General features: G+C 51.8%; 1 protein-coding gene across 2 annotated transcripts in view; it reads left to right on the forward strand.

Annotated features, from left to right (window-relative positions):
• Positions 1 to 21,307, forward strand: part of MERTK (MER proto-oncogene, tyrosine kinase) — an 84,361-nt gene that overhangs the window by 13,076 nt on the left and 49,978 nt on the right. For both annotated transcript variants that reach the window (XM_081068348.1, XM_081068349.1), the window contains exons 2-4: positions 6,100 to 6,475; positions 15,170 to 15,270; positions 16,989 to 17,162. In XM_081068348.1, the coding sequence (XP_080924474.1) occupies positions 6,100 to 6,475; positions 15,170 to 15,270; positions 16,989 to 17,162 (651 nt within the window). The remainder of the gene's footprint in view (positions 1 to 6,099; positions 6,476 to 15,169; positions 15,271 to 16,988; positions 17,163 to 21,307) is intronic.

Genomic DNA, 21,307 nt, shown 5'->3' on the forward strand with positions numbered 1-21,307 from the left:
ACAGAGGCGGGATGGGTGTGCGGGAGTCCCTGTGTGCCCCAGACACACTCTTCAGCCAGCTTGGGGGGGGCAACAGTGAACTAACTGCCGGGGCTCAGCTCCAGTTGGTGCCGTGAAATGATACTTAGTCAGATTTATTTGACTAAGGGTGTCCCCCCGCACAAGCAGTCCTTGTTTATCTGAATACAAATGTAACTGGACGTCCTGTTTTTTATCTGGTGGCCCTGTGCCCGCTGGGGCCCATGTGGAAAGTCTGATGCCAACTCTGTTTTATCCCCAACTTTACTGCGTAGGCCTCTTGGTGGGTCCTCACTGGCTCCCCCACTGCCACCAGCAGCTGTGACCCCCCAGGGCTCACGCCGCCCACCACTCAGTTCCCTCCTTCCCAGCAAGGCCCCTGCCAGGCCGGCCCTCTCCGAGTGGCTGAGTGTATTCAGTCCAGCGAAGTTAATGTTTACTGTTTACGCCTTGGGAGCAACCAGGGCAAGTGACTGCAGGTTGAAAGTCTTCCTTAAGTTTTCTCTCGTTCAGCATTGTTGCTACTCTTTATCAGTGGAGAGTTCTTGGCTTTTGCCTAAAGTAGAATTTTTTTTGTTGTTCTGGGTCTGGCCTGAGCCGGCGGCCCTGGGGAGTGGTCCTTACACAGGGTGACAGGGCACCGGTCCAGGTTTGGCCTTTCTCCTGGAGTGGGCGGACGGTCGTGGGCACAAATGGGATTCCAGAGGACATAGGCCTTTCTGCAAAGCCCGGATGCTCCCTGCTCAGGGGCTGCTGGACAGCAAACCCGGGTAGGTGGCCGAGGTCACCGGCAGCACCCACCTCAGGTTGCCGTCTGCTCCCTGCCCACATGTGCTTCGTGATGGAATCAAAGCCCCTGGAAGTACAAGGCCACTGGCCGTTCCTGCAGCCTCCCCTGGAGGAGTCCACACCCTGGTGCTCCTGTCCCACCACGCAGTGCCCAGGACTGTAGAGTGGGCTGAGGGCATAAGACACCCGAGGGCACGGATTAAACAGGGCTCCTCGTGCCCAGCGCCCTGCTTAGCCATCCAGGGCCAGGGGTCACTTCACACAGCTACTCCACTGGCTAGCCTGGGACCCGTGACTTCAGCAGCTGCCGCTTCCTGTGCCCTTCTCAACCTTTGACCTGAGACTCTCGGAGAATCTAAGGTGCTCGTGCTAGGAGACGCTGTGGGGCCAGCCCTCTGGAGGCCCCTTGGAGCTCAGAGCTCATTGGCCATCACAGGCTGGAAGTTCACTTACCCTCTTGCTCATTCATGGGTGGCAGTCACCCTGCTCCAGAACTGCCATTCCCTGTGGTCTTCTGAGACAGACCACCCTGGTGATCGCAGCACTCGCTCCCATGAGGTGCAGACATTCCTGCTTCAGGTGGCCGCCAAGCCCACCTCAGATGCAGGCAACACAACATCAGCCAGCATCTGTGCAGTGCTCTGGGGACCTGTACATCCTGTCGTCTTCATCCACTTAGGTGGTTGGGAAGGTCATGTCTCCGTACAAGTGGCTGGGGGCTCTGAGTAGCACCTCCCCACGCTGCCTGCCGTCGCACATGCCCACCAGCACTCAGCAAACAGTTGTGGATTTCAGGGTGTGTGCTCAAGTTGATCACATAGAAAATAGCTTCTTTATTAGGGGCCCCTAATGGACCAATTTTGAGTATAAGACACTAAGGTCCCTGAATGTCTGGCCCACTGTGCTGTGTGTGGCTGGTGGCAGGGGAGCCTCAGAGGCGGCCCCACTCCCAGCCACAGCAGTGTCCCTGCATTGACCACCTCTCCTCCCTGCCCCCCTGTTGGGATGCTGCCCGCATCACACCCCTTTACTCCTTCAGTGTCTACTGCGTGTCTGTTCCACTCTATGCACCACGCCGTCCTCAGAAGATGCCACCCCCTCCTACCTCCCCAGTCTTCAAGGCAGCTGCAGACAAACTTGTTCAAGAACAAGACAAAGCCACATGAAGCAGGCTGCCCCTGTGCTGGGCCTGGGAGGAAGATGATGGAGACACAGTCGTCTTGAAGAGGCTGACGTTGCAACCTGGTCAAGGGCTGAGCAGTGATTGGAGACACGTGGGCATTAGGGACACTCCATCATGTCACCCCAGGGCTGGATAGGAGTGGCCCCGGGAGTTCACAAATGCAGCTGCCGGAGCACCTGGACAGCAAGCGACTCTTGGACCCGAGCGGGAGGCCACTTATCCAGGGTTGCTTGTCAGGTTAAACTTCCCACTTTAGCTGCTGTCCAGTCAACACAAGGACATGACTGTGAGAGAAGGTGGGAGGGGTAAGGAGGGGCGATATCCTGTGAGTTCCAGAGGCAGCCCACTTCTCCGTGTGTGCTTTGTAGAAAGGGCCGTTCCCGCTGCATCTCTGGTTGGAATTCTCATACCCCTTGCACACTGAACGCTGTCTCCACAACTGCAATCGTCACACAGGTCCAGCTCGTTACTTCTTGTCACCTTGAAGATGAGTTCTCAGGGAAAGGTTAATGAAAATGAAAAGTTGTGACACTTTTGGTCTGGCCTCATCCTGCCATCACTCCCTCCAAAATAATGGTGAAATAATCCACTAGGAGGAGGAAAAATGGGGAGGTGGGACATCATGCAAATGAAGTAGTCAGAACAGTGAACAGCTGGCAGCTTCAGCTGAGATTTCTAAGCGATTGTTGCCTTTGGGCCCAGAACTTAGGAATGATGTTCATTTCACCTTTTTGCACATTTTCTGTTCTCACTGACCGTGTGGATGGCGACACCCCAAAAACGTGCAGTATGAGCCTCACAACCTAGGGCCTGAGTCCCAAGCCTGCAGATGAGCAGTTAGATCTCCAGGATGTCACCATGGCAGGCTTTTCCTGGCTCCTGATAAGATAAGGAATGAATCAAATGCTAAAAGCCAACCTTGACCGAGCGCTACTGTGACCCAGACATAGCCCTGCTTTCTTTATTCCTGGGGGCACTCCCAGGAAAATTCCTGGTTCCATTCCCATTTTTACACAAGGAGATTGGACCTGAAGCAGCTCACAGCCTATGTTCTTCGAGCAGTGGCCCAGAGTAAAGCTGCCAAGTGACCACTTCTGAGATTACGTGCTTCCTAGATATTTGGGTCAGACTGACCTTTCTTGTGTGAAATGGCGGCCATGGGGAGAATGCTCATGTGGCCAGATCCCTGTGTCTCCTGCGTCCTTCCCACTTCTTGGCTGCCTCTCCCTGTGCCCTGGTCCAGCTCTGATCTCCCTCCTCCCCTGCTCAGGAACCTTCCAGCAGCCCCTGTCAGGATTCAGGGCTCACAGGAGAGCCACCTACAGCTAAATGGCATTCCCAGGCTATTAGGACCTCTACTTTCTCTCCAATTTCCCACCACCTCTGCCCCTTGACACCCTATTCACCCCCTACCCTCCTCTCATTCATGTGTATGTATTTATTCAATGCACATATTGTATTTTGAGCACCTCTTTGAACTGGCTATAGTGTTACCCACACAGGGTCTCACCGGCTGTCAGGGGTCCAGCGGGGGCCAAGGAACTGAATGAGTGGTCACAGATGTTACAAAGTGGGGGGCAGCACCCACCTGGGAGGGCTGACCCGTCAGGTGGGGAGGGATCAGCGGCCCCTTCCACCCCCCAGTTAGCTGTGTGCCTCCCCTATCCTGGGCAAGTGCCTCTCTCTGACCCATTGGGTTTTCATAGCAAATCTGAGACCCAGATATATTTGTTGGCAATTAAGTAATTCTGCCAACTTCTGGCAGATTCGGTTGTGGAGATGAGTTATCTTTAAAGCATCTGGTGGTGACAGGGTGGGTGTGGCTGCTCCCTGATTTTATGACATCCCCTGAGCGGGTGGGGGGCTCGCCATTATTTGGTTCAGTTAGCAGCTCTGCTCATAGAAAACTGAAGGTTACACCCCAAACAGTAATCAGGGCTTAACTTGCAGGGTTGGGATTACAAAACAGGTTTCCATTTCATACTTTCTGCAGGCTTTTTCACAGCAGACTGGTGTTAACCTTTATAATTACAAAGGTCAAGTATTTTTAAGTAAGGTAAACAAACCAACCAAAGTACCGTTTTCTTCCTCACTCTACTTTTTGCCTTCTATGAAAGGAATGTATATTTAAAGAAAAAGAAAAAATAGTGATTTGGTCAAAACCCGGCTTTCCCGTGTTTGGTGCTCAGCGAGGAAGAAGGACTCGCAATAAGTTTGCTGATGGAAGAGGCACAGGTCACCCGGGTGCTTGGAAGCCTGCAGGAAGAGTGCATACATAAGGCACAAGGTGAACGCCAGACCAGTCATTATGGCACAAAGCTCCCCAACTCGGAGGAAGTGGGGGCCAGGAGGCCCAGGCTGGGCTTCTCCTCCCCGTGCTGAGAGCCCAGGCCACATGGGGCATCAGGCTGGCTTGGCATGGTCCTCGGTAGGTGAGCCCTCCAGCCTCAGCGCACTCCTCTGTCCAGAAGGCTGCCCCCAGAGCTGTCCCCCAGGCATGCAGAGGGCTCCGTATCCCCACCACCGTGGACCTCAGGCCAAGGGCCAGCAGGGGGCTTTCCCTGGTTCCTTCTAGTGACATCTCTTGTCCCCCACCTGCGGTGTTCCCAAATGCAGCAGCCAGGAGAGTGGCCTGGCGTGGGAGGCAGTTGTATGGAGAGGACTGGCTGGCCGGAGCTGTGACCAGGACAAGGGCAGACGAACACACTGTCAGGTCCCCCCTTCTGCCCCCAGACCTCCGGCCTGTAGCTCCATTAGCCATATCAGTGTTTAGCTGGGTACTTATGCTAAAAAGTATTTGCTGTTGACCTGAAACTCGAGTTTAACTGGGTGTGGTGTATTCTTATTCCCTAAATCTGGCACAGGCCAAAGCACAGACCATCCTACTCCTGCACACACACGAGAGTGTGACATCTCGAGCATGACAGCAGGCACAGCCCTCCAGTAGGGATTGAAGTGCCTCGGTGTACCCCTGGTCACTAACCCACAGAACACCAGGCCAGTCTCCCCAGCTCGCGGTCAACAAGATTGAATATATAATGTAACGACAGCGTAGACTGTAGGCTCCAAAAACGCCATAAAAAAGCTAAAAGTCTTACTATTGTGAGCCTGTTCTTTTAGAAATGCTTGTGAGCCACATGAAAAAAAAGCATTTCTAGGTCCATTCCAGCGGCAAGCATTTTGCTAGAAGGACCAACTCGTCGTGTGGCTGGAGACAGGCGCGCTTCGATCGCCCCATATGTAGGGATGGGTCTCTTTGTGACAAGTAGCAGCCTTCGCAGGACCAATGGCACTATTTGTAAGACCACTGGCAGAAAGTGATGTCCTTGCCATCATCTTCCTACCATGCTGCTGAATTGGGTATGAAGAACTTGGAATGAGTCACAGTTATACAAATATTTTCTAATAGAGGTGTGCAGGTCAGAACAGGCCACCCACGCGGTGCCTCGGTGGTGTGCCACTGCTCTGAGCCAAAGGCAACCTGGCTGCCTTTAGGCTCACGAGAAACTTCTGCCCCTCCCTGAGCGCCTAGAAGAACTTGAATTAGGGGCCACAATAAGAGATGGTCAGAGACGACCTCTTCTGACCCACCTACAGGGCAGGGCACCTTCTATTTACTAAGTTCTGCTCTTGTCATCCTGCAGTGACCCTCTAAAGTCCCTGGGGCACCTGACATCGTCCCTAGCTCAGCGTGTCTTCTACACCCAAGTTCCCTTCCCGTCTCTCTACCTTGCCTGCAGGTGGGGTCTGACTCTCGTGTGTGGGGTTCCCACACGTACATGTGCATTAAATTGGGTCATTTTCTCTTGCTAATCTGCCTCATGTCTATTGGTTGTTAGACCAATGGGAGAACCTGGAGGGGAGAGGACACTTTCTTCCCCCGGCACAACTGTAGTGGTGGGGGCAGTTATATTTCTTAAACCTTCTTTAGAAGGTGTTGAATGAACACTGAAGGAGCTTGTGAATCAGACGTGTGTGTTAAACTCCTCCCATGGGGTCTGAAGACACTGAGGGTGTCCCACTGCGCCCTCGTCGTGGCCGCATAAGTTAGGAACCTGCTTGGAGAAAACTCTAGCGTTTTAAAGGAAACTCCGTCTTCTCTTTTGCAGCTCTCGCTGAGGTGGGAAAAGAAACCATGCACACCCTGCCATTCCCAGGAGGCCCGCCCGACAACCGGCCACCTTCCTTTCCTCTCGGCCGTGGGGCCTCCATGGAGCTGTCACCACCCGGAAGTGCAACCCCTCCCAGCATGACCTCTGCCAGGGCCAAGCGCCTCCCGCCTCTTGCATTTCATCACACGGCCGGCCACGTCGTGCTTTCTGAGCACAAGAGCGTCAAGTTCAACTGCTCCATCAGCGTTCCCAACACATACCAGGACATCCACGTTTCTTGGTGGAAAGATGGCAAGGAGCTACTGGGGGCACATCATGCAGTCACTCACTTCTATCCAGACGATGAATTCACAGAAGTGATCGCGTCCTTCAGGTATGTGTTTTCCTTTCTTTCTAAACATTAGGCTGTTGATGGTTCGAAAGCAAAAGCCTCGTCAATAAAACAACAACCTTTTGTGTTCCACTGGTCCATTCAGAGTGTGGATGACTGTGACAGTCTGTATGGTGGCTCTCTTCTAAATTGCTTTTGGCCGCACTGGAACTGTTGCTTATCAGATGCTCTGGGTCCTGTGGGCCTACCTCCCACTTCACCTAGCTGCCATGTCAAGTGCTGCTTGAGTCCAGGGCTGGAGTCGAGAACCTGTCCAGGCACAGCTTCTTCTTGGACACAAGGACACATCTAAAGCACCTGCCTGGAGCTTTTAAAACAATGCCGTCCTCCCATCGCTTTCATTTACCCTGTACCAGCCCCCCCAACCTCTCCCCAGCAACCCCCACCCTGCTGCAGATCAAGGCACTGATGTAGGCCGCAGGCGAATTGGTGTAGGGAAAGATACAGTTCTAAAGTCCTGGGAAATGAGACAGACCTTCAGCTACTTGGGTCACCATCTCAGTGTTCTGCTTTCTTTCTGTCAGGGCAAGCCATTGAGTTGGGGAGTGACAAGGCCACGCCAAGCAAGGATGTGTACCTGGCACAGTCCATTGTCAGTGGGATGGAGGCACCCCGCTTCAGAAAGTTAGACCTGAGGGAGCTGCTCTCTTCCCGCCACCCTGTGTTATTCTCTGTTTTCTCCTCTTTAGCTGGGAGGGCTCTGCTTTTGTGTGGGGACCTCCTGGCTTGTATGCTGAGAAGTAGGTGGGCCTGTAGTCGCTGCACACTCAGAATGAGGTCAGTCACGCAGGGTCTCCCCTGGGCGTGGGGCCCTCTGTCACCGGTCACTTCCTTTGGCCTGATCCTCGGGGCAGTCCGGTCTGTGTCATGTCTTTGGTGAACCATTTCATGCTTCCTTTACAGAAGACCACCTTGGAGTCAGTTAGAACTTGGTGCGTCAACACCCCCATATGAGGCACCCTTTACTTGCCTTTTTCCCCAGTTACAGGCTTGGTCAAGGCCAACACACAGATCACACCCTCCCTATTTCCTTCGGTTGGTTCAAACTCGGGCTAGTGTCTTGGGCGGCCTTTCTTAGCCAGTGGCTGAGACCCCTCAGGAGATTAGACTATTTTTTTTTTTTTTGCATTAACTACAAAACACAGATGCTTTACCATTATGCAGACACAGCTTCTGGTGGAAGAAGTAAAATTGCCATTTAAAATGAACAGGGGCAATTTAAATGCTTAAGGAAACAAAGCTGGTGCACTGGTGTCATCAGGTGTCACTGAGAGGGGAGCGCAGCCCTGCTCTCTCCTTGGGCTGAGGTCCTAAGCAGGGTGAGCCATGAGACCCTGGCCTGCTTGGCAGAGGTGGGCTTGGGCCACATGACTATCAGGTCCAGGTACATCGTGAGGGTCAGAGGACTCGCATCAGAGAGTGTTTGATCTTTCTTTGGACTTAATGTCTTTAGGCTTCAGGAAGTGACCTGGGTGATCATTTGAGAACTTCAGAGAAAAAGTATACATTTTCATGTATGTAGCTTAACTCTCATGAATTCACTGTGAAGGAAAAACATCTTATTTGACCTCCAAACTAAGCCTTAAAGCAAATCTCAGTGACCAGAATTCTTGCAAATGATGGACACTCGGCTGAACTGAGGAGCATTTGGGACAATACCAAGTCACTGCCATAACATGCAACTTGAATGAAGTCATGTTCAGGTGGCAGAATGGCTGTAGAGTGATTCAAGGAGGTAAATTACAGTGGCTTCATCCAGATTATAAATATCTGTGTAATTTCGGGGCAAGAGAGAGGATGTTGATGTCTTTTAGATGAGGGCCCTGCGGTCCCTCTGAGTAGGGTGACTTGCCCGGGGTCACCAGCTGGCGAGCTGGCCATCCTCAGGCGGGCAGCCTGATTCGCACACCTGCAGGGTCCTCTCGTCTCCCATCTCACGGGCCCTGAGGGAGTCCACTCTGGTTCCAGCAACAGGAACAGTTAAAAACTAGTCCTACGCCTCTGGTGCACGCAGTTCCAAGAGGAATCCCTCAGCCTGCATTTTGCTGGGGTTGCCATTAGCGACACCCGTAGGGACCGCGTTTATTCAAGGGAATGTGCAAACTACAGACAAGAGGCAGAGGAACTCAGAGAGAGAGACACAAGGCATTTTGCCTCAGGTCTCCATAAGCTGTTGTAGGAAAGAAGGGCGGACCTTACGTGAACCTGAAATCGAGGAGGCCCCACAGTTTGTATCTGTCTCATACTAAAGTACAAAGGGTTGTGAACTGCTGGGGCCTGGCAGGACTGTGGACACTCTACTGAATGTTCTCGGCCCGATGTGGGTTCCGCACTGTCTCTTCCGTATCGTGCAGACCCTCACCTCCTCTCATCCCACCCCTAAGCTCCTGAATGCCTTCAGTAAGCGCCTGGTCCTGATCCTCAAATGGGACCTGGCCTGGCTGAAGGGTAATCAGGAGGCCTGTGTATCGAATCACCAGAACGGTCTTCTCTGTCCCTCATCCACTGCTCTACTGTCTCTTCCCACCGAGGCCCTGAGTGCTTGCTCCCTTGCAAAGGATGAAAGCAATGTGACAAAGTAATTTATGCAAAGGACAGCTGCAGCACCATTGGTGACATCATTTTGGACACAAGGAGTAGAGTTTTTATTCCCCAATCAGAACACAGGCCACTGCCCACCAGTTATAAAAGCAGCCGGCCTTGCTCGTGCGTTTGCAGGCAAGCCATCACTGGGTAGATGAACAGCTAATTGAACGAACATGTGCACGTGGAGATGGAGGGCAGACCGGTCCCTGTCCGCCTGCTGTGCTTGGGCACAGGATGGCAGGGGGGAGACTCCAGCATCCAGTGTGAGTGCTCAGGCAGTGTTAACACACTAGTGTTTCCTTCAGGTTCCAGGTCTGGCCTGGAAGGATCATTTGGGGAGGAGGACCTGGCACCAGGATGGAGAGAGGGGCACTGATGCCACTCGGTGGGGCCACATGTCTCAGTCAAACCTTAGATTCTTGAAACCAGAGGGTGGACGATGGGGACTGCGGGAGGAGTCCAAGGCACCTAAGTGCGAGTCCCATGCTGTCTGATGAGCGTGATGGAAGTTCGGGCTCAGGCGTGAACGATTCTTAAAACTGCTGCCTGTGTTTGCTCTTGGATTATTTTAACAGTAATATGTGTATCTTGTTAAAACACTTGGAAAATATCAGAAAAACACAGAGAAGAAAACTAGGGTCCCACACCCACGAGGAAACTCTTTCAGGCACATATAAACTTAATACTCTTGAAATAAGTTTGTACTTTATCACACAGATGCATGGATGTCTTATTTCAATCACATAACATTCTGTTATGATGTTAAAAGTCTTCAAAATATTTTAATGGTTGCTATATGCCACTGTAATCGGCTATGGTAAAACAGAAGAATGCAAATAAAATTATAAAGGGAAGGCATTTAAAATTACTCTTACAATGCCAAGGTTGGGGACATAGACAGAGAAGGGACAAATGAGACAGTGCTTCAGGTCCAGAGCTCACCTGAGCTGCGTCTGTGCTAGTAATTTACACTGTTTCCCTGTTTCACTGGGCTGTCTGTTCCTATCAAGAGTTGAGTTGTCTTTCGTTTGCAGGTGTAGAAACACTCAGTGTCAGCTAGCCCTGGGGTGCCCTCCCTGATGATTAATACTGAGCCCTCCTCCCCTGTCCTGGATGGTGTGGGGCTGAGGCCACCTCACTAGGCCTCCTTTTCGGGACTCAAGTCACTGGCTTGGCATCCCCCTGGCTTCCCAACCAGTATCCAGCCCCCTCTGCCTTATGACATCAGCTCAAAACTGTAGTTCATCCGTGTGTCCAGGCCTCAGACACCGCTTGGCCTGGCGTCCCTACAGGAGGGTGTCATTTGTGGGACATAATTAGCTCTCAGGGCTGGGGTAGGGATGATGGTTTTCCCGCCAGCTGGGGACACCCCCTCTCCGGTAAGCATTGGGCGGGGGCACTGCCATCAGGACTAGAGATGGGGAGGCAGCTCAAGCAGAGCGGAAGCCGGTGGTCCTGTGGCTGGGGCCTGTAGACCTAGTGACCGGACTTGTGGCAAACGGGAAGTGTTTGCGGCTTGCTTTCCATACAGTCGGGGCCTCCTGATGGTTCCCATGGCTGAGGCTGGAAGGACTTTGCTTTCCTAGTCCACTTTCTTTGTAAAGATGGAAGTGAGTGGTTTGTGTCCCTGTGGGCTCCTGGTGCCCTGAGCAGCCGGTGTTTGCCGGGGGGAGGGAGGGGCGTGTCCACAGCTGCCCTGTGGGAACCTGCCACCTGCTGCAGGGTGTTCTTATCCTGCTGCTTTTGGTGGCCTCTAAATGGCATCATACATGAGAAAACAGCAAATAAGGACATGATTTCTGAAGCCAAGCCTGATGTCAGCTAGAAAAGTTGTCATTAGCCACAGATCGCTGATACTTGTGACTTGCTCCATACTCAGAAGACTTCCTTTCGGCTGAGAACTTGTACAAGGCCCTGAACGCGGGTGGCCTGTGGGCTCCATTTGATCCGTGGCACGTACAGACAGGATGCTTGTCAGTGCGCCTTTGCATTGCTTTAAAATATTTTTTCATTTTTCCTTTATAATCCATGGTAAAATATACATAACATAGAATTGACCACTTTAGCCCTTTTGAGTGTCCAGTTCAGGGGCCCTAAGCACAGTTAGGATGTCATGCAGCCATCACCTCTGTCACCTCCAAAAGTTCCTTGTCCTCCCAAACGGAAACCGTGCCCGTGAAATACTGACCCCGCCCACCCCCGTCCCCCAACCCCTAGCAGCCTCCACTCCACGTTTTTTGTCCATGAATTTCCCCATGCTAGGGACCTCACGTAAATGGAACCATACAATATTTGTCCTGTTTTGATTTCTTTTAAGAGGCTCTAGGGCTTAGCTGCTGCTCATGCGCCACTTCTGAGCAGTCCAGCCCAGCTGGGACAGGTCTGAGGGACAGAGAGGCGCTGCGTGTCCCTGCAGGACGTCCCAAGGCCAGCCAGCCAAGGCTGCCCTGGTGTGACAGGCTGTGCAGCGGCTGGCCCTGGGCTTGGCCAGGTGCTTCCTGTCTGGATGCCAGAGCCATCTGCACGGTTTCTTGGGTTCTCCCTGGTTCAGACGTTTGTATTTAACCAACATCTCATGGGGTCTTTATGCTTTTTCTAAAGCAGCGCACACATATGGTGAAATGTTTCGTCTCTTCAGAAATTCCTTTTCCCACTCCAGCCCCCAGCTCTTTCCCATTGGGGACCTGAGGTCACTGATTCCTCAGGTGTCTTTGCAGACGGAGTGTGTGTGTGTGTGCGCATGTGTGCACATGTGTGCACACACACGTGTGTCTGTGCACATGTGTCTGCATTTGTGCTCACATGTGTGTCTCTGTACGGACACACGTGTCTCTGTGTGTGTGCGTGCACGTGTGCCAGGCCCCAGTGTGCTGTGTTAATCTAATAGAGTGTCATAGGACTCATGTTTTGGGGGCTACATAAATGCTGTTTTCAGCTGAATGAAGTCGTAGACAGTCATCACCTTTTACTTCTCAGCTTTTTTATTTTCCTGAAGTTAATAGTTTCCTTGCTTGTTAGTTTGCTTAATTTTGTAAGTAGCAACCACTCATTCTTCTCTAAACTCTACAGGAAAATATGCATCTCCTCTCCAAATAACGAAATTATCAGGTCTGACTTTCTCCTTGGAGACGCCTGCCCTGAAGGTCCCCTGTCCTGCTCTGTTCTGGGCCGGTGCCCTCTGAGCCTGGGGTCCGGCTAAGCTGTCTTTGCTCTCCTTCTGGGGACCCTCACTCTCCTGCTTCCGGGAGCTCAGCCCCTTCTCGGCTTTTACTCCTTCACTTGGTGTGGAGCCCATCTTCCACTAGCCTCCTGGGACTTGCGTCTTTCAGAGATTTTTTTCCCCCTACTCTCATCTTTTTCCCTACCCTCACCTTGAGGGACTTTGGCTGGAAAGAGACGTCAAAATGAAAATAATTTCCTGTTGTCACCTGGAAGTCATTGATATGCTTCCTTTTTGCTCCCACTGTGCTGCTCACCTAGGGGCCTGGTTAGGGAATACCCGAATCTCCAGTTCTGGGCCTTTTCTTGAATTATGCCCCCCTTCTGTGTTCTTTCTGGAACCGTTCCTCAGTTGTTGGAACGCCTAGCTTGCTATTCTGAGCTCAGAGCCTTTCCTGTTGAGCCTGCGTGGAGACTGTGCCTGCTGTTTCTGCTGAGGACAAGGAGGGGCTCAGAGACGCCACTCCTCCTGTCTGTAGCCACCCCACCCTGCCTTCAGCACGGGAGCCTTTGCTTGGTGTCTGGAAACAACACGTAGAATAGTTTTGAAATTTTCCCCTGCTGTAGGCACGATGGATGTGGACTGGCTGTCGTGCAGGCACATAGTCCTTCTCCCCAGACGACTGCTAAGCTCTTCCTGACCTGAATGGCTGAACACAGAGTTTTGGTCCTGCTCCCTTGGTGTCCCCTTTTCTAGTCCTGACCTGATTGTATACCTGGACTTTCTGTGCAATGTGACTTCTGCAGCTCAAGGTGCTCACCTGCTGTTTGTGCCAGTCCTTTCTCGGGCTCCCTGGGCCTCTGCGACCCCCGTGGGCTGCCTTCCTGGTTCCCTACCCTGCCTCCCTCTGTGGCTGTTGCCTTGTCCCTGGTCCCTGGCTCCCTGAGTCGCCGCGTGGCGAGCCTGCTATGACACCAAAGTCCCAGGCCCCAAGCCACGGCCGGTCTGGAAGGTGCAAGCGCCCTCCGTCTGTCAGATCATTCTGTCCGCTCCGTCAAGCCCTGGGCCTTGCCTGAAAATGACGCCTCTTGGAAAGTAAACTGTGAGCTGTGGAATGGCTCCCTCTGCAGCAGCCATGACCTGTCTCTCTTGGGAATGCAGAGAAGACTAGACTGGCTGGCCAACTGGACAGAGCCTTGCAGAGCTGCTGAACCAGTGTGTGCCATTCCCACGTTGGTTGTTCCACGGACAGGCCAGCACCCCAGACAGGCTTTTCTTCCTCTGTCGTCAGCCCCTTCCTGCTATCATGACATCCAGGGAGATGACCAGGGGAGGGCCAGCCCCTGATGTGGAGATACTCATCCTGGGAGGTCTCTCCATTTTCCCCTGCTGACCTCTACACATTATGACATTCAGCCTCTGCCCTAAAGCATGGAGAGATCTGCCTTTCCTGGATCCTGGGTCCTCCCAGGTCCAACATTCAGCCATCAGATGTATTCCAGAATTAATTTGCCCCCACACAGCAGTGTCGGGAAAGGGGAAGACAGATGCTGCTCAGATTACACGTCAGGTGACAGTCACTCTGCTGGGTCCTGGGAATAAGGAGGTGATGTTAACAAAGCAACCCTGGTCCCCTAGTTCTGATTGACACCACTCTTGACATGGAATTTAGCGGCTATTTAGCATAGGCTAGTGGGATTCTGCAAACTGTCCAGTGTTTGTGCTAAAAACTGTGTGCTTGCCCCAAGGGAAGGAACTGTGGCTCTGGAAGCCTGAGGGCCTCACTGCCTCTATGGTGTTGTGCTGTTAGCCCCCGGAGGCTGCCTCTCGCTGCCTGTGGGGCCCCCAGCAAGTTTGCCAGCTTCCCTGTCTTTTTTAAGCCTTAAGCCTCAGCCCTTGACAGGTTGAGGGATGGGTTGTCTTTTGCTTTGGGATAAACAAGCTGCTCCCCATTCCAGTAGGGGCACCCTCTGTGAGAGAGGGTCTGTGAGCACCTCAGTGCCCCCTCCCTCATCCTTCCCAGCCCTGGCTGAGTGCATGTGTCACGTACACACCAGAAAGGCGGAAAGCAGGAATCTCAACCTCTTACAGCCAAGGCTGACTCTTGGTATCAGATACTTTGTAACATAGTGTCCTAGCTGTAAAGGGAGAAAAACAAAAGAAAGGTGATTAATAACAAAATAACATGAATGTGAACGTGTAAATGTGGGGTGTGGCCACATCAGGGACGCAGACAGCTGCGCCCTGGCCCACCCCCATGCACGTGGCCGCTGGAGCCGTGTTGTCACTGATCCATTTTCCAGCTGGTGACCACGTCCATTTTCATGGTAGCGGCAGCCCTGGGAAATTATGTGGCTATTAAAACCAGGCAACATACTTTGTGTGTATGTGCAATGGGATTGAGTTCTAGTCTCAGAAGGTCATTTGGGATGTGGAACAGTTACCCCCAGCCCCTAAAAGCCATGGTGCCCCCTACTTATTGTGACCACCCAAAAGTACTGTACAAGTTTGCAAAATGCCTCGAGGGGCAGTACCCCAATATAAGCCTACCACAGACGTCCAGACAAGTGACAGAGCATGCACTAGTCAGGGTTCTAAGGAGACACAGAGCCAGCTCTGCGGGCAGGACCCCTCTTCCTCGGAGGACCTCAGTCTTTGCTCACAAGCCGTCGCCTGGCTGGACAAGGCCCACCCATGCTATGGGGGCTCACCTACTTTACTGAGAGTCACTGATGTAAGTGCTAATCTCATCTACCAAATACCTGCACAGGAACGCAGGGGGTGCTGTTTGACCCCTGTCTGAGCACCGCAGCCTAGCTCTTCGACACGTGAGACTGATCAGCACAGCAGACAGCAGAAGTAAAGGACGCGGTGTCTGTAGCGGGGGCTCAAAGGTGCCCACCGTAAACACCTTCCTGTGTCTCCTCTAGCATCGCCAGCGTGCAGCGTCCAGATAACGGGTCGTACATCTGTAAGACGAAAGTAAATGATGAAGAGATCGTGTCTGAGCCCATCTACATCGAGGTCCAAGGTAAGAGGCCACAGCGGGCCGGCCGTACTGCTGGGGGTGAGAGAGTAGAGTTTGGCAGGCCCGTTAATAACACGGGGTGCAAACCTTGCAGACCGCTAAGCCCCGGAACTTCACGAGCCAATCATCTTTCAGACTTTAGGTAACAATAAAATGAGTTTATTTCTTAAAGTGTGAGCTCTATCCTAGGAGATTGGGGGTTTCCTTTTCCTTGGGTAATGTACAATAAAGAAGTTGATGACCGTGTTTTAGGGAGCAAATGCGTTGCACTGTCGGGTTCTCAGTGGCACCAGGCACCACTCACCTCGTCAAGTGGCAATTTGCTTGTTCTTCAGCATCTCTTCCTGTCTCACATACGTGGGTGCTGAGACTGGGGGTGTGAGCGGTCTTCCTGGACGGGGTCAGTGGCTCGGTCTGGGGCTCCTTTCTGGGCCCTAGGATTTGTTAGATGGGTGTTCAGTGTAGTCCCACAACGTGACGTGGCAGGGGCTCAGTGGAGGTGCGAAGTGAGACAAGGGGAAGGCAGTCTGTGCCCTGGCGGAGTTGAACTCCATTGGGGAATGAGAGCTGGTGCCCAGGTGAGCCAGGTCAGGTGAGCCCAGGTCCCTGGGTCTCTGGGTTTGCAAGCCTGGTTCTGCAGTGGCAGGAATCAAGGAGAAAGGCTTCAAGGAGGGAGCACCTTTACTTTAATCACCCCAGTGGTCTGTCCCCACCTCCCAGGGGAACCCTCCGGGGCCCCTGCTTTCAGCTTCCTGAGGGCCCCTTGTCGGCAGACTATCAGGTCACCTTTCTTGTCTCCTTTCTCCTGACCCTCCTCACCCCAGGCTGGACAGCTAGTGCTTCAGGGTTGTCTAAGCAGAGGGGGTAGGGGGATAGCATCCTACATTTGCTGTTTATCTGGGGAAAATATTTAGAGGATATTTTACTTGTCAGAACTCCAGCAAAATGCCCAGGAACACGTTAAGTCCAAATGGAGTTTTGCAAAACTTTGAAGCAGGAAAAAAAAGATTTTCATTTTATCACTCCCGCATCGTTCCTGTGGGGACCAGATCTGAGTCCCCAGTCCACCAGGACACAATTTAAATGCACGAGGACTGTTGGCTTCATCTGTTGAAGTTTGGCACTTGCCCCAGAGAAGTTTTGGATTTCTCTGAGATGTCCCTGAAGTCCCGTTTCTTACCGCCTTGATCCTGGATTACAGGGAGAGATTTTAGGATTGGGACTGTAACTGTGCCTACAGTGTTTTCACAACACTGTGCTTTCAAAGGAGTTCACACGTGCACAGAATTTAAAATTCATCATTACCCATCTCAGAGTCTCCCACACAATAGATTGTCCTCAAAAGCAGGCAGACCTATTGCGTGGTTTGGTTTTTACTCTGTTCTTATTTTGGTAAGGATTACTGAAAGCCTGCCAGCCTGCCCCAGGGGTATGAGCAACCCTTGATTTTAAGCGGGCCAGGCCTCCCTTCTGGTAAAACCAGTTCTGAATCCCCATGACAAGCCCTGCGGGAAAGTGTCCTAGAAAATCCTCTGGAGCTAGGCTGGTGGGAGTTAGCCTCTGTTTGCTGTACTCCCCCACCCAACCCCCCTCCATATCCGTCTTGGGGAAGTGGGGACTGGCATTTAGGACCAGGTGATACAGAAGGAAATCTGGAGGTGGTTCCCATGCCCCAGGGCCTGTGATCTGCAGCCTTCTTTCCCTTAACTCCTTCTCTGCAGGACTTCCTCACTTTACTCAGCCACCTGAGAGCATGAATATCACCAGGAACACCGCCTTCAACCTCACCTGTCAGGCCGTGGGCCCGCCCGAGCCTGTCAACATTTTCTGGGTTCAAAACAGCAGCCGTGTTAACGAAAGGCCCGAAAAGTCCCCGTCCGTGCTCACTGTTCCCGGTGAGTCAAGTCGTGTGCTCATTTCTTTCTTTATTTTCTCTCTAGTAGTGGGAAGGGTCAGAAGTCTGCTGGGCACTGCTGGGCACCAGGAGGACAGAGACGCCGATGTGGGGCCCAGGTGAGGGCAAGCCTGGTAGGAGTCCTGGCTGGGAGAGTTCTCAGGCCGGGGCTGCCAGCTGGCTGAGTGCGCTCCGAGGGTGGCTATGCTTCAGCTGGGGAAGTAGCCAGAACCCCCAGCCCAGACAGGGAGCCCACTCACATCCCCCATGGCAGCTGTGGCCTTGCTCTCCTGGCAGGTGTGGCATGTCAGGAACCACTGGTGTGAAGACGCCAGTGAGGCCTGATAGCAAAGCAGGCGCACGGTCCCGGGTGCTGTTGTGGGCGACTGAGTCATTGTGTGTTGTGGCTGCAAGGACGGTCCGAGGTCATCTTGATTTTTATCTAAATGGATGTGCCTGCTTCATTTCCATTGCTCTGAGGCAATGCCATTGGTGTCCCTGTGTGGCTAACGCCAGTGGGCTCCTCCTGTTGTGACTTTCTGCAACATCTGGCCAGAGTACCAGCCCCGTGGAAGGGAAGAAAGTGTCCTGTACCCTCTAGGTTCTCCCATTGGTCTAACAACCAATAGACATGAGGCAGATTAGCAAGAGAAAATGACCCAATTTAATGCACATGTACCTGTGGGAACCCCACACACGAGAGTCAGACCCCACCTGCAGGCAAGGTAGAGAGACGGGAAGGGAACTTGGGTGTAGAAGACACCCTGAGCTAGGGACGACGTCAGGGGCCCCGGGGGCTTCAGAGGGTCACTGCAGGATGACAAGAGCAGAGCTTAGTAAACAGAAGGTGCCCTGCCCTGTAGGTGGGTCAGAAGAGGTCGTCTCTGACCATCTCTTATTGTGGCCCCTAATTCAAATTCTTCTAGGCGCTCAGGGAGGGGCAGAAGTTTCTCGTGAGCCTAAAGGCAGCCAGGTAGGTTGCCTTTGGCTCAGAGCAGTGGCACACCACAGAGGCACCGCGTGGGTGGCCCGTTCTGACCCGCATACCCCCTAGCCCTTCCTTCCTTCTTGCATTCAGCCAGTGTTTTGAGTGGCACTTCTGGATGCTGAGGACGTGCTGGTGGCTCCTGGACCCATCATCCTGCCTGTCCCCACCTCACTGCTCTGCTGTGCTCTTGGCAAGAGCTCTGAATGGGGGGCGCCCTCGGGTCTGCTGTCTCAGACCCGCCCCTGGGAGAGTTCCTCCCGGCCCCTGACCGTTTGTGTGACAGTGACCTCTCTCCTGAGCTCCAGGCTCCTGTTCTCTCCATGCTCATCTCCATGGTGTTTCCACTTGCTGGGTATGTAGGCGTCTTAAAATGAAACTCTTGATTTCCCCAGTACTTGTTCCACCCAAAACTCCCCCTCTTAGCAAAGGATGTCACCACTTGCCATCCTTCCTTCTTCTCCTTTTTCACATGGATGGATCAGCAGCTTCCACCCGTCCTGCTCTTATAGTACGTCCGTCTTCCTGGTCTGGGTGGCCACCAGCTCTGGCCAGCACCACTGCAGCAGCTTCCTGGAGGGTCTCGGTCTTTCAGCCTTGTGCCCACACGACTCCTTTATCACAGCTCTCTGGGGTGCCCCTGTCAACAGGACCATCAGAACATGTCACCCGCCTGCTGGAAACCTTTCAGTGACTTCCCAATGTGTTAGACTCACTCAGAGCTCTTCCTGCCCCCTCCCAATTGTCCTCCCTGCTTACTAAGCACCAGTCACGCTGTGTTTCATTTCCTCAGACATACCTCCCTCCTTCCTGCCGGACCTTTGCATTCTCTTCTGTCTGCCTACAGTGTTCTTCCAACTGCCCTTTGTCCCATGACAACTCAAATAGCACTTTAGAGAGGCCTCCCTGGTCATTCTGAGGTAACTATTTTCCGTTCTCTGCGCCCCTTTATTGACTCCCACTCATGCATTCTTGGGGACTTCCTTATTGTGCTTCTCAGCCTCTAATTACCCTGTTTATTTGTTTAGTCGCCTTACCTGTTTTTGAGAACGTGTGCTCAGTTAGGACGAGGACTTTGTCCCAAGGCAGAGCCCGACCCGTGGTAGCACTCACTAAATATTTGTGGCAAGAACAGATCAGCAAGTGAATGCCCGCCCCTCCGTGCTGTGTCTGGGTCACTTTTCTAACTCCTGGCTCCACCAGGAAAATTATGGTTCTCTCTGCCGTCATCTGAGTTTTCTTTGAGTTTCTTCAAAGAGGTGATCATCAGTGACTTCTTTGTTCGAAAATCAGTAAGAAAATACACTCCATCCTCTGTAGGATGTTTGCTCTGAAGTCCCACAAAGAAGGATTATCTTACTGAGGTCAAATGGACCTACAAGTAACTGCATAGAACTTAAGTACACAACTCCGGGTTTTGATAAGACACCCCTGTAACTGCCGCTTCCATCAAGATATAGAAAAATGGCTGTCACCTCGGAAGCTCCCTCGTGCTCTCTTCTGATCAGACCCCGCCTCCCACAGGCAACACTGTTCTGACGATCATCAGATCACTGTTGCCTATTCTCACTCCGCAAATACATGGAGTCATAAAGTGTATATTTGTTTGTGTCCGACTTCTTCGGCTGATGTGATGTTTTTGATACTCACGCACGTTGTTTATCAGTGATGCACTGATTTTTATTGCTGATGGCGCTCTGTTGTGTGACGGTGCCACAGTGTTTATCCATTGGCTTGGTGGACACTTAGGATGTTTGTGGCTGTTGACTAATTGTGAATAAAGCAGCTCTGAGTACTGGCATGCAAGTCTTTTGGGGAAGCATATATTTTTATTTCCCTTGGGTAAATAGCGGGAGAAAAACAACGGGATTGCATGGTAGGCATCTGTTTGACTTTTAAGGAAACCAGGAGACTGTTTTCTAAAGGGTTGTGCCCCTCCGCCGTGGAGGAGGCGTTGGGGGCTCTCTGTACATGTTGCCAGTACTTGATACAGTGAGTCTTTCTAATTTCAGACATTCTAATGGATGGGAAATGTTGATGACTGTGACTTTGGTTCGCATTTCACTTCCCTGGTGTCTACTTTTAGGTTAGATTTAGAAAGGATTTCTTGTGCTTATCTACCAATGATATATCTTTTCTGGTGAAGTGTCACTTCAGGTCTTTTGCCTATTTTCATATAAATCTTGGAATCAGCTTGACATTTTTTATTTAAAAAAACTACTGTGATTTTGTTTGCAACTGTATTGAATTTATAGATCAGTTTAGGCGAGATGACATCTTCATAAGATTGAGACTTCCAGTTCACAGTCTCGTCTCTCCATTTACTTAGGTCTTCTTTAATTCCTCTCCACAGATTTTTATAGTTTTGGGAGTAGAGATCTTACATGTCATTTGTGGAATTTATTTTTGAATATTTTCTGGTTTTGATGCTGGTGAGTGGCGTTTGATTCTACTTCCCAACTGATCGCTAGTAACTTGTAGAAAACAAATGGATTCCTGTGTGGCTCTTACATTCCGCAACCTTGCTACACTTACTTATTAGTGTGGTTGCTATCCTTGGATTTTCTTTGTAGACAATGTTGGTACCCGCAAATAGACACAGTTTTGCTTCTATCTTTCCAGTCCGAACCTTTCATCTCTAGCTTGTTTCCCATCTCCCTGGTCAGGACACCTGTGCCACATGCGGCATGGAAGTGGTGACAGTGACCAGCGAGTATGATGTTAAGTGGGGGTTTTTGTAGAAGTTTGTCATTGGATTGAAGATGTTTGCTCCTATTCCTGGGTGGCTGAAAATTTTATTTTTTATCATGATGGATATCAAATTTTGTCAAATTTGTTAATCTGCGTCTTCTGAGAAGTTCGTGTGGTTTCTGCATTATTCTCTCAGTATGGTACCTTACACTGATTTGATTTCCAAATGAGCAACCAGTTTTGCATTCCCGAGGTAAACTCTAGTTGGTCACAATGTGTGGTGGTGGGTTCGACATTGAGTTAATGATTTTTGCTTTTATGTTTATTCTTTTTCAACCCCAGTCTGGGGTAGCACTGGGTGGACAGACTGCAGTTCAGTTCTGATACTGACTTCTCCGAGGGAGTAGAGTCCACAGCTTAAGGGTGAAGTCCGCCACAGGACTGGGGTGGACGGGGTGTCCCCAGCCACC

This window comes from Rhinolophus hipposideros (assembly GCF_964194185.1).
Source record: "Rhinolophus hipposideros genome assembly, chromosome: 12".
In the NCBI taxonomy this organism is placed as follows: domain Eukaryota; kingdom Metazoa; phylum Chordata; class Mammalia; order Chiroptera; family Rhinolophidae; genus Rhinolophus; species Rhinolophus hipposideros.